General features: G+C 59.6%; 3 protein-coding genes across 4 annotated transcripts; all 3 read left to right on the top strand.

Annotated features, from left to right (window-relative positions):
- The first annotated feature begins 665 nt into the window (after window positions 1-665).
- On the top strand, window positions 666-2628 carry SPEM2 (SPEM family member 2). Its single transcript, XM_072821397.1, has 3 exons — window positions 666-899; window positions 1059-1116; window positions 1251-2628. Exons 1-3 carry the CDS (start codon window positions 762-764, stop codon window positions 2558-2560), a joined length of 1506 nt encoding a protein of 501 aa, XP_072677498.1. The 5' UTR covers window positions 666-761; the 3' UTR covers window positions 2561-2628.
- A 513-nt stretch (window positions 2629-3141) lies between these two features.
- On the top strand, window positions 3142-7210 carry SPEM3 (SPEM family member 3). The gene is given in 4 exon segments (XM_072821361.1): window positions 3142-3354; window positions 3498-3555; window positions 3662-7113; window positions 7115-7210. Coding segments are annotated over 4 exon segments (3687 nt in total). The 5' UTR covers window positions 3142-3216; the 3' UTR covers window positions 7154-7210.
- Window positions 7211-9078: 1868 nt separating this feature from the next.
- TMEM102 (transmembrane protein 102) lies at window positions 9079-11429 on the top strand. Of its 2 annotated transcripts, none has more exons than XM_072821342.1 (2): window positions 9079-10016; window positions 10289-11429. In XM_072821342.1, the coding sequence occupies exons 1-2, from the start codon at window positions 9803-9805 to the stop codon at window positions 11413-11415; spliced, it is 1341 nt and encodes a 446-aa protein (XP_072677443.1). In that variant the 5' UTR covers window positions 9079-9802; the 3' UTR covers window positions 11416-11429. The 2 variants fall into 2 exon arrangements, with proteins under 2 accessions (XP_072677443.1, XP_072677442.1); XM_072821341.1 differs by having other exon boundaries at window positions 9182-10016; window positions 10118-11429.
- The last annotated feature ends 138 nt before the right edge of the window (window positions 11430-11567 follow it).

The raw sequence follows: 11567 nt of genomic DNA, 5'->3' as shown, positions 1-11567 counted from the left end.
ACATCTATTTTGTGCGTTGTGCATCTCGTGAGGTTTTCTTAAGGAAGGAGCTGACAGTTTTCCAACAGGGAGGGCTAGGTCAGTGGGAGGACAGTAGTTAGGAAGGAGAGGGAGCACATTCTGGGTGGCAAGCACCCGGGTGGTGGAAGTCATCCTTGCTCTGGCCTTGGTGGCCACACCACATAGGGCTGCAATCCTTTGCCAGGAAGCGGTGGGGAGGATAGGGACTAGAGGAATTATGATAAACAGGAAGGCCAGGGAGGGAACGGCAGAATGAGGCGACCCCAGAGGGGACTCTTGCTGTCATCCTAGCTGCTGGCCCAGGTAGGCATGGGTGCAGAGTACCCACAAACTGCCTTAATGTCTCAAAAAAGAACAATGAAATGGAGAAATTTCTTTATGGATGATTCAGTCACTACGAAGAAGACCATCTTAAGACTACAGCTACTGTATCTTCAAATCAGGAATCAGGTGTTGATTTGAGCAAGCCTCCCCTGTGGAGACAGGGACAGATTGAGCTCTGGGCTATCTGGGGACGGGACCCCCCTCAAGGGGCAGCCAAGGTCAGCGAAGACCATAGAAAGGCAGAGCCTAGCAGATAAAAGACCTGCCACCTCTGCATTGTGACTCCCCGCAATGTGCCCCATTATGACCCAGCACCCTCACCAGCTGGTAGGTGTCCCCAGGTCCCTGGATGAGTACAGTGTGGTCCGGGCTGGTGGGGGGGGCGGCGGCCCAGGCGGCCCTAGGGCCCCCCCACCATGGAAAACCAGCTCTGGTATGACAACGTGGGGTGCTGCAACCAACACCAAGAACATCTCCAGGATCCTGAAGACTTACTGCTCCTGCTGCTGGGCCTCATCGTTCTTGTCAACATTGGGATCAACGTGGTGACTGTGGTCAGTGATGGCGGGGGACCGCCCCCAGGGGTGAAGAGGGCTGAGGGTGGGGGCCCACCTCCACCTGCAGGAGTGGTCTTGGCTGGGAGCCAGGTAGGGGTAGGGGCGGGAAGGATTGAGAGCCCCCTAGTCTTCACTCCCACCTTATCCTACCCCCAGATGTGGCACGGGCTCCAGAATGGCTTAGAGAAGGTGATCTGTTGGATTAATCGGAAAAGTAAGTATGGCAGCAAGAGAGGTAGGGGTCCCCCCATCCCCCGATGCCATCAGCACAACCCAGGCTGCAGCGTTCCCCACCCTGAGGTCTTCTCACAATTGCCCTGGGGCTTCATGGACTCTTGTCACCCCCAGATGAAATCTTAAAGGCCTGTGAAAGTTCCCCCAAAGAATCCTCAGCCAAGGCCCAAGATGTCCACATTCACTGCACCCTGGACCCTGTAGAGGTGAAGATGGCCCCGCCTGATTGCTACCCCTCTTCCTCCTACCACCTCGGTCACAACTCCCGCTGCTGCCGTCGCCCCTGCAGCCGCCGCTGCCGCAGTCGCCGCAGCCCCGGCCCCCGCCGCGGCCCTGACCACCATCACCACCCTTGCAGCCACCAGTGGGGGCTGAAGAATGGGAGGCACGTCCGGCACAACCGCTCAGGCTTCCATAGCCACCATCACAGCCGCAAGATGTCACAGCTGCGGCCCGTGCCCTTCTTCGATGGGGAAGACCTGGAGGAGGAGGATGACCTGGCTTTCCCACACCCCAAGTGCCCTTGGGGGCGCTGGAGAGAGCTTTACCAGCACAGGGGCCTGCCCTCCAATCTGGGGCTGTGGGGCCGCCAGGGGGGGATCCTGGCCAGCCTGCCACCTCCCTCTCTCTACCTCTCCCCTGAGCTGCGCCGCCTGCCCAAGCGCGTGGAGGCCAAGTCAGAACTGAGGCTGCAGTCCTATGGGCCCCACTGTTCCCAGTCCCGAATCTGGGGCAATCTGGAGGCTGAACAGTGGGGCTCGTCCCCTCCACCCCTCCGCCGGCTGCCCCCAAACCCTTCCTGGGCCCCCATGGGGTACAGCTCTTACACCTCGGCTGGCCAGCTGCTCTATGACTCCTGGGACCAGCGGCGGCGGGGCACCGAGGGCTCTGAGCCTCCTTCTGCCCTGGTGCCCCGGGGCTCCCGGCCCGAGGCCCGGGAGCACTGTTCTCCACAGGCCCACAGGCGGAGCCTCCCCAGCCATGCGTACAGCCAGCTCAACCGCAGCCCCCACCCATCCACCGGCCACTTGGGCTACAGCTCCCGGGATCCCCACGAGGTTCGGCGCCGAGCGGCTGAATGGGCAGAGGCCCTACCCGCTCGGCACCCCCTAACAGCCTCTGCCTCCCTCACTATATTGGGTGAGACCTCATACCAACGGGCCCCAGCCCCCAGCTCGGCCCTGGTCCCCCACTCTTCCCAGCCCCTGTCTGCCGACCAGGCTCCCGAGCCCCCCCAAGCCCAGCCCACCTTCATGCCGCTCAGCAGGACCCCAGGCGGCAATGCAGGCTACCAGGTGTATGACAGCCTGGAGCTGAAGCGACAGGTGCAAGAGAGCCGAGCGAGGGCCAGCTCTCTGCCTCCACCTTCCACCTCGGCCTCCAGGCCCTCCCTGCACAGGAGCCGGACCGGGAAGCTTCACTGACCAGCGGGGAACGCGGGTGGCGGGGTCGGGCTTGGAGAGAAGAATAAAGAGCAGCAGAGTCCAGGAAACACTGTGCTGTTCTGTGGCTTGGGAGCGGCACTCCTCCTGCCAGCCTGGGCCCCGGCCCTTGGCTCCCTGAAGCGAGAAGCCAGCGTCCCTCCTTGGCATGAGGCTCCTCTTGGCCATGGAGACCCACCATCCCACCAGCACGGCCGCCCCCCCACCCCCACCCCAGGTCCTGCACCATGCTCTAAGATCTGAAGGCTGCAGATCCCCAACCACTGGTCTCTGAGCACTGGCTCTGGGGGTCTGCCTCCCATCCCCAATCCAAAATGGGCTCAGAGGCTCAGCCCCACGTGACACGGTGAGGTCAGATTCCAGCGTCTGCTCAGAGCCAGGAGGGCAGGAAGAAGCCCCAGGGCTCCGGAATGGGCCAGGCCTTCCCCCGGGGCTCTGGCTCTGAGGCCAGATCTTCCCAGTTCCCAGTTCCCAGGGCAGACCATCACAGGCCCTCCAGTTTCCTCCCCGCCTTCATTGTGACCCCAACCACCCACCCCATTATGACCCATCCGTCTCCCCCTCCCGCACCAGAGAAGTCTGGCTCCTAGTGAGTATGTGGGGGCCAGGGGGCCCAGTTAGTCCTGGGACCCCCAGCCATGGGTGAGCGAGCCCACCACGGAGCCCAAGTGTGCTCTGGCACCAACCCCAGGAAGTGCCAGGACCTAGGAGACTCAATTCTTCTGATTCTGGGCAGCTTCATCTTGCTCAACGTGGGGATCAATGTGGTGACTCTGGTCAGGGCGGTGACCGGGCAACAGGGTTGGGGGCGCCCCGGGATCTGGAAGGGGCTGAGGTGGGAGGGCTGCTGGGATGTGGCTGAAAGGCGGCTTCGGGGCTCACCCCACTCCTGGGCTCCCCCTTCCCCTGCTTCTCTCAGCTCTGGAGGCACCTGAAGAGCTCCTTGCGGATTCTTTTCCATCATTTCTTCCCCAAAGGTGAGCGGGCCCCACCCTCCAGGGCCTCAAGGGGGGTGTGGAACCTGTCCCCTTTTCCCCGGCCCTCAGGAACCCAGGCCTGGTCCCTTCCCGTCTTTCCCGGCAGACAAGCAACCCAGCTGCGTAGGCAGTCGTCCCATGTGCGTGCGCTGCTCCATGGACACCAAGAACATGTGCTCGGGGGTCTCCTCTCGCTTCCACCGCCGCCCGGGCTTCCTGCATGGGCACCCTAACCACCTTGACTCCTGGGTACCAGACATGAATGAAGAGAAGGCTTCTGGGTGCTGCTGGATGCCGCCTCAGTGTGGACATGCTGGGGCTCCCCTGGGGCCTCCCTGGGGACTGTGGAAGGAGGGGGCGATGGCAGCAGGGGAGGCCCCTCAGGTCCCAGTTTTAAAGGCCCGGACCCCCTTTATTTCCAGGCACGAGGCACCTTCCCAGTTACCCAGGATGAGCAAGCTGGATATGGCCCCTCTCCTTTTGCCCCACAAGAGCAAGACCAAGACCCCAGACCACGCCCCAGAGCATGTCCTGGCCCAGAACAGCTCCCCGGTCCACACCCCTGAGCACACTACCACCCACACCCAGACCTGCTCCCTGGCCCAAACGCCTGAGCACACCACCCTCAAGACTCAGACCTGCTCCCTGGCCCACACCCCTGAGCACACCACCACCCACACCCAGACCTGCTCCCCAGCCCACACTCCCCAGCACACTAAGCCCCAGGCCCAGATCTGCTCCGCAGCCCATCGCCATGAGCACACCACCCCCCAGGCCCAGGCCCAGACCTCCTCCCTAGCCCATGTCCCTGAGCACACCACCCTTCAGGCCCAGACCTGCTCCCCAGCTCACGCCCCTGAGCACAAGCTCCCTCAGGCACAGATGCACTCCCCAGCCCAAGCCCCCAAGTACAACCCTCTCCAGGCCCAGACCTGTTCCCCAGAGCACACCAGCCCCCAAGCCCAGACCCACTCCCCAGCCCATGCCACTGAGCACATCCCCGCCCAGGTCCACGTCCCTGATCTTACCTCAGTCCAGGCGCATACCCACTCCCCAAGCTTCACCCCTGAGCACACTCAGCAGCACACTCCTGCCCAGACCCACAGCCCTGAGCACACCTCAGCCCATCCCCTGGGTCACAGCCCTGAGCATGTAATAGCCCATGCCCCAGCCTGCACTCTGTCCCATGCTCATCTAACCTATACCCATGCCCCTCACACTCTGGCCCCTGCTCCCACATCTGCCCCAACCCTTCCTCCAATGTCTACCCCTGCCAGGATTCCTGCCCCACCTCCTGCCCCAGCTTTGGTCATGACCCTGACTACCACTCCTATCCCAGTTCCCATCTCTGCCACCACCCATACCCCCATCATAACTCCTATTCCCTCTACCCTGACTGCCTTTAGCCAAGGCCTCTCCACTGGCCATGTGGTCTACAATGTCCGTAGGGGCAAGCAGAACTTGTGCCATGTGTGCCCTCCCCCAAACTCTGGGTATTCCAGAAAGGACGGAGGCACCCTCCCCAGGCCCCAAGAGGGGGAGGGTCTGTGTGGCTCTGATACAGCTGAGCCAACGTCAAAACACCATAGTGGGGACAGTGCCAAGCCCTCCACAGGCTCCGTACTGGGTTACCTAGAGTTGGGGAATGTGGAATGGAAGATCTCAAATGATGCCAAAGACAAGTTCTTACAGCCCAAGACCTTCCCTTATTTCAGCTTCCATCCTTGCAGTTCTGAGAGGAGAAACACACACTCTCAGACCCCAGTCTACCCCAAATTCCTGGTCTCCTCCAAGGATGCCACACCTTCTCAACCTTGCTTTCATTCTCCAACCAGTACCCAGAGCTCATTGAACGCCATTCCTCCACCTTGCACTTTGTCTCTGCCTCTCTTGTCTCCCAGGTCCTTTGTCTTTCATCAACCCTCCGGCCACCAGAAGCCCTCCACCTCAATGCAGACCCCTGCCTTTCCCCCGACCTCCACATCTTCTCAAACTGTCCCCTCTTCCCAGTTCCCCATCCCTCCCCAGTTCTCCAAGACTTTCCAACCCCCGATCCAACCCCAAACCCCTGAACATCAGGAGAGTCTAGGCCTCAACCAAGATTCTGGCCTCCAAAGGACTTCATGCCCTTCAAAGGACTTGAGAGTTGCCAGGAACCCAGGCCTTACCCCAAGTCCAGGCTTCTGTAAGAACCCAGGCCTTGTTCAAGATCCAGGTCTAAGCAAGCCCTCAGGCCTTACTCAAGACCCTTCCCAAGACTCTGGACTTCACAAGAATCTGGTCATTACCCAAGATTCTGGCCCCCAAAAGAGCCTAGGTCCTACACAAGATTCAGCTATCTTTAGGAGCCCGTGTCCTACCCAACCTTCTGGCCTCCACAGGAACATACCATTTCCCCAAACTTCTGACATTCAGAAGAGCTCAGGCTTTATGCAAAACTCTGGAGTCTATAGGAATCTACAACAAAACCAAGAGGCTATACTCTATAAAAGTCAAGATCTCTCCCAAACAAGTGGCCTCCATAATAGCCCAGGCCATTCTCAAGATTCTGGAGGTTATAAGAGTACAGGTAATGTCCATGAGCTGGAAGTCTCTAGGAGTCTAGGCCTTTCCCAAAATTCTTGCCCACAGAAGAGCCCAAACCTTGCCCAAGACTGTGGAGTCAACAGGAGCCCAGGTTTGATTCAAACCTCTGGTCTCCATAAGGGCTCAGGCCTTACCCAAGACTCAGGAGACTATAAGAATTCAGGCCTCCTCCAAGAATCTGGAGTCCACAGGGGCCTAGACCTTATTCAAGAGTCTGATCTCCATAAGAATCCAAACTTTGCATCAGCCACTCAAGTCGAAAGGAGATGTGGCCATACACAAGACGTTGGAATTTACAGGAGCCCAGAATATACCCAAGACCCAAACTTCCATAACTACCCAGGAATGAATCAAGATCCTGGCCCTCAGAAGGGCTCAGCCCTTACCAAAGACCATCGCCTCCCCGAGACTCAAGGCCCTATTGGGGAATCAGGCCACCACAAGGATTCATGCCTCATCCCGAATCCCAGCCACCACAGGAACCCAGGCCTTGTTCTAGGTACTGACTCAGTCCAAGTCTTAGGTCAACCTCAGAACCCAAAGTCAACATTGAGCCTGATGAAGTCATTCGTACCTGAGGAAGCCCCTCGGAAGGAGGATGTGGAACAGCACCTCCCCTGGACTTCTGTCCCCATTAGTCAGAACTCCAGCTCTACTAAGCCTCAGGTGATGATCTACAATGACCTGCAAACCTTCTCTGAGGTACCTGTGCTGATAGAGCTACAGCCGTCCTCCCGGCGAGCAGGTAGCCAAGACTGGGTATACCGTCCTGTGGATATAGTTTCCTCAGCCTGCCACAACTATCGCCAGATGTCAGTGCCTCCGAAAATCAGCTGGAAGCCCTACTGCCCTGGGTCAGGCACCCGGGTAGGGCATGTGGTCTTTGATGCCCGCCAGAGACAGTTCGGGGTGGGCAGGGACAAGTGTGAAGCTCTGTCTCCCAGGCGCATGCGCCAAGAGGCATCCAGCAACTTACCGGAGACCATCAAGGAGTGGGGGTATCAGTGTGTGATGCGGAACTTGGAAAAAGAGGAGACAAAGGTGCATCCGGAATAAAGAGTCAAGAGAAGTGTTCTGTGGTTGTTTTGAGGACCCCGTGCACCCCAGCCCCGTTCCTAATGCTGGCCACCCACAGGGCCTGATGGGGACTCGTACTAGCCCTGCCCCTGCTGCTCTTGCATTGCTGCTTGGCGAAACCCATCATCCCCAAGGCCTACTGCTGTGTTGCCCAATATAGTAGCCACTAGCCAAATATGGTTGTTAACATGGAAATTAAATTAAATATAATGTAGGGGCACCAGGCTGGCTCAGTCAGTAGAACAGGTGACTCTTGATCTCAGAGTTGTGAGTTCAAGTCCCACACTGGGCATGGAGCCTACTTTGAAAAAGAAGAAAAAAAAATTTTTAAGATTTTTTTATTCATGAGACACACATAGAAGAGAGAGGCAGAGACACAGGCAGTGGGAGAACAGGCTCCCTGTGGGGAGCGTGATGCGGGACTTGGTACCAGGGCCCAGGATCACACCTCGAGCCAAAGGCAGATGCTCAACCACTGAGCCACCCAGTTGCCCCCTGAAAAAAGGAAATTTAAAATTCTGTTCCTGGGATCCCTGGGTGGCGCAGCGGTTTGGCCCCTGCCTTTGGCCCGGGGCGTGATCCTGGAGACCCGGGATCGAATCCCACGTCGGGCTCCCGATGCATGGAGCCTGCTTCTCCCTCTGCCTGTGTCTCTGCCTCTCTGTCTCCCTCTGTGTGACTATCATGAATAAATAAATAAAATCTTTAAAAAAAAAAAATAAAATAAAATTCTGTTCCTCAGTCTCATTATCTACATGTGAAGTCTTCAATAGCCATGTGTGGCTACCATATTGGACGGCACACATTAAGAACACTTCCACCATCGCAGAAAATCCTATTGGACAGCAACGCTTTAGAGTTTAGAGAAACTTTCCTTTTCCTTGTCACTCAAACCCAGCACCTTCAAAACTCCCACAGAACCCAGGGTGTGTGTGCGTGAGGGACCACCCTCTGGGGAGGAGGGAAGATGCAGGGATGCCCCAGACTGTGAGAATGCGCCCAACCTTCAGTTCTCCCCATCTGGTCTCTTGTGTCACAACCAGGTATATGGAAACCTGCCTCCTCAGTTCCGGGCTGTGTTTTGGGGCTGGAAGTTGCTGAGGGAAAATAGCTTTCTTCGACAGTGACTAGAAACCCCTGAGATCAGGGCTTCCCAAATTGAGCTCTGGATTTTGGGAGTCCCCTCCTTCGCAGTCCTTTGCCATGGACTTAGGTCTGTCTCACTTCGGAAGTAGGGAAGGGGTGTGGGAAGGGATTGTGAGACATCCTGGTCTAGCAGTGGATGGGTCTGATCTGTGAGCCTCCCTGGTTTCCTTTGGTTCCATCTTCTCAGTCTGGCTCCTAGTCTCATCCCGAACTAAAGCTGTGTCCCAGACAGCAGTGATCACTGAAAGCAATGTCCTTCTCCTAATCATGTTCCTTTCACCTGGACCTGATTTTCAGTCCTGATAACTCTTCTGTGTCCATGCATGAGCTGGCAGATCCCAAAGTGTGTCCCTGCCAGCGCTCGTGTGTCTGACATGGGCATCACCAAGATGTATGCCCCTTCCCTGAGGCAGAGGTTTATTCTTGGGTCACCACCTACTAGACGGTGCCTGACACGGACTCCAAAGAGATGCCTCCCCGCCTAGCTGGGAGCCCCTTTCCAATGCCTCTCTGTCTCGGCTGTACCATGTGCAACCTTTGCAGGCTGCAGTGTCACCTCTAAAATGAAGTTAATGATGGCATGGCCGAACCCTCTCCTAGATCTAAATGACCTGGGCTCTTCTACTCACACGAGATGCGGAGGCCCCTAATCATGTCTCCCATTATTAGTTGCTATTCAGATCCATCTTGTTCCAACCCCACGGAATGTCTGCGCGGGGCAGACCTGGGCATGAAAGCCAGAGAACAGGCGATCTCCCTAGAAACTACAACTTCCATCAGGCACTACTTCAGCGGAACAGGAAAGGAGGCGGGGGCGTGGCCTGAAAGCCCCGGCAGCTCGGAAGACAAACTACAACCCCCAGGACAGCGCGAGATCTCAGCGGGGCGGAGAGGGCCCGGGCTCCGGCGGGAGGCGGGGCGGGTCCGGAACCACCCCCGGGAGCCAGAAAGGGGCGTGACCGCAACTTGGGGGCGTGGCCTTGGGGCTACAGGAAGAAGTTACCTGTTGAATCCTTCGGTCCGTTCCCTTCCCAGCCCTTGCAGCTATCCCGAAGAGGGCAGCCGCAGACCACAAGCCTCTTCCGAAGAGGTAAGGGAAGGGAGACGAGGGGCGGCGGCGGAGACTGGCTCTCACGTCCCGTAGGAAGGGCCCAACAGCTACACCTGCTGAGTCAGGTGAGCCGCTCCTTGGAGGCGGGGACCAGCATTTGAGTAAAAGGCGACGACGGAGGAAGCATTTATTTGTTCGTTTTCAAGACTCTATTCACAGCCCTTCAGCTGCAGACCCACTGACGAACTGTGCCTGGGGCGCACTCGCGGCCTCGGGAAGAGAGGAACGCCGGCTATCTTTTAGCAGCAGAGGAACGGCCGTCTAAACGTCTCTCCCCCCCACCCCGCCCCGTCCGTGGTTCCCCTAGCCCCCAAACGATTGAATCACATGGCTTCCGCGGTCTGGGGCAGTGCGCCCTGGTGGGGGCCGCCACCCCCAGCCCCAGCCCGGCCGCTCACGGACATAGACTTCTGCTCCGGGGCGCAGCTGCAGGAACTCACCCAGCTGATCCAGGAGCTGGGTGTGCAGGAGAGCTGGAGTGACGCGCCCAAGCCGGGGCCAGACCTCCTCCGGGCCAAGGACTTTGTCTTCTCTTTGCTCGGTGAGTAACTCTCCCTGCCTTCGGGAGCTCGCAGCTTTCAGCCCCTCCCCACCCCGCCCGGGCTTTGAGTCACGCCTTCCCGAACCCGTCTTATCCTGTAGGTCTCGTACACCGTCGGGACCCGCGCTTTCCTCCCCAAGCAGAGCTCTTGCTGCTTCGTGGTGGGATTCGCGAGGGCTCCCTGGATCTGGGACTTGCACCCCTAGGCCCCTACATCCGGGGGCCTCATTACGATGCCGGCTTTACACTACTAGTGCCCGTGTTTTCGCTAGACGGCACTGGGCAGGAGCTGCAACTGGACGCGGAGTCCTGTTTCGCGCGGCTACGCCTCCCAGAGCAGATACGGGGAACCTCAGTCCGCGAGGCTTGGCAGGACTGCCTGGGACCCCCAGCCCCAGGAGGACGTGATTCAGTCCACCGAACCCAAAGCGAAGAAAGTCCCAAGGACCGGCAAAGCCCGGTAGACCAGCCGCACGATGGCACTGAGCCTGAGCCAACCGTGTCTTTGGATCAATCATCTGGACCAGAGGGACAAGACGTAATCGATCTGGAGCTTTCCACCCCACTGAAAACCCTGAATGGTGACCTCAGGAAAGCAGCGGTCGTCAGCCCCATCCCCTGGCCCTCGGAGCGTTGGGAGGCGTGGCCCACACTCTGCCCCGCCCAGGTGGCTGCGTGGTTCTTCGCTTCACTGGCCGCGGTCGCAGAGTCCCTGTTCCCGGTCCCGGGGGCCCCACGTCTGGTCCACGCAGCGCGCCACGCGGGGTTCACCACCGTCCTCCTGGCGACGCCGGGGCCCCCGCGCCACCTCCTGCTCTTCGACCTAATTCCCGTAGTGTCCGTGGCCGGCTGGCCCGAGGGAGCCCGGAGCCATTCGTGGGCCGGGCCGCTGGCCTCCGAGTCGGCATCCTTCTACCTGGTGCCAGGCGGCCACACCGAGCCGCCGGGCGCCTGCGGCTGGCAGCTCTGCTTCGCCCGCCAGGAGCTGGCGCTCAAGGCGCGCATCCCCGCTCCGCTGCTGCAGGCGCACGCGGCGGCCCAGGCGCTGCTGCGCCCGCTGGTGGCCGGGACCCGGGCCGCGGCGCCCTACCTCCTGCGGACGCTGCTCTACTGGGCGTGCGAGCGGCTGCCCGCGCTCTATCTCGCGCGGCCCGAGAACGCGGGCGCCTGCTGCCTCGGGCTGCTGGATGAACTGGGCCGTGTGCTCGAGGCCGGGACACTGCCCCACTATTTTCTGAGCGGCCGAAAGCTCCGCGCGGGGGACGGCGCTGCCGCGCTGCTCGGGGCGTTGGCCCGGCTCCGCGGGGACCCTGCCGGGGCCCTGCGCGCCGCGGTGGAGGAGGCTAAGGCTGCACGCAAGGGGGGCGGCTTGGCCGGCGTGGGAGGCGGGGCCCATTAAAGACGCTGCTCCTACCCGCGTGGACAAGTGCTTCTGTTGGCCAGCGGGATGTGGTGGGGGCTGCTAGCCCCTCGCCGAGGTCACGCGCTGAGTGCCTTGGGCCCGAAGAGCACAGCCTGGAAGGCCTCCTCGGGGCTTCTCCCCATCCTCCT

This window comes from Canis lupus, chromosome 3, assembly GCF_048164855.1.
Source record: "Canis lupus baileyi chromosome 3, mCanLup2.hap1, whole genome shotgun sequence".
Classification (NCBI taxonomy): Eukaryota; Metazoa; Chordata; class Mammalia; order Carnivora; family Canidae; genus Canis; species Canis lupus.
This window is presented reverse-complemented; position numbering and strand designations above follow the sequence as displayed.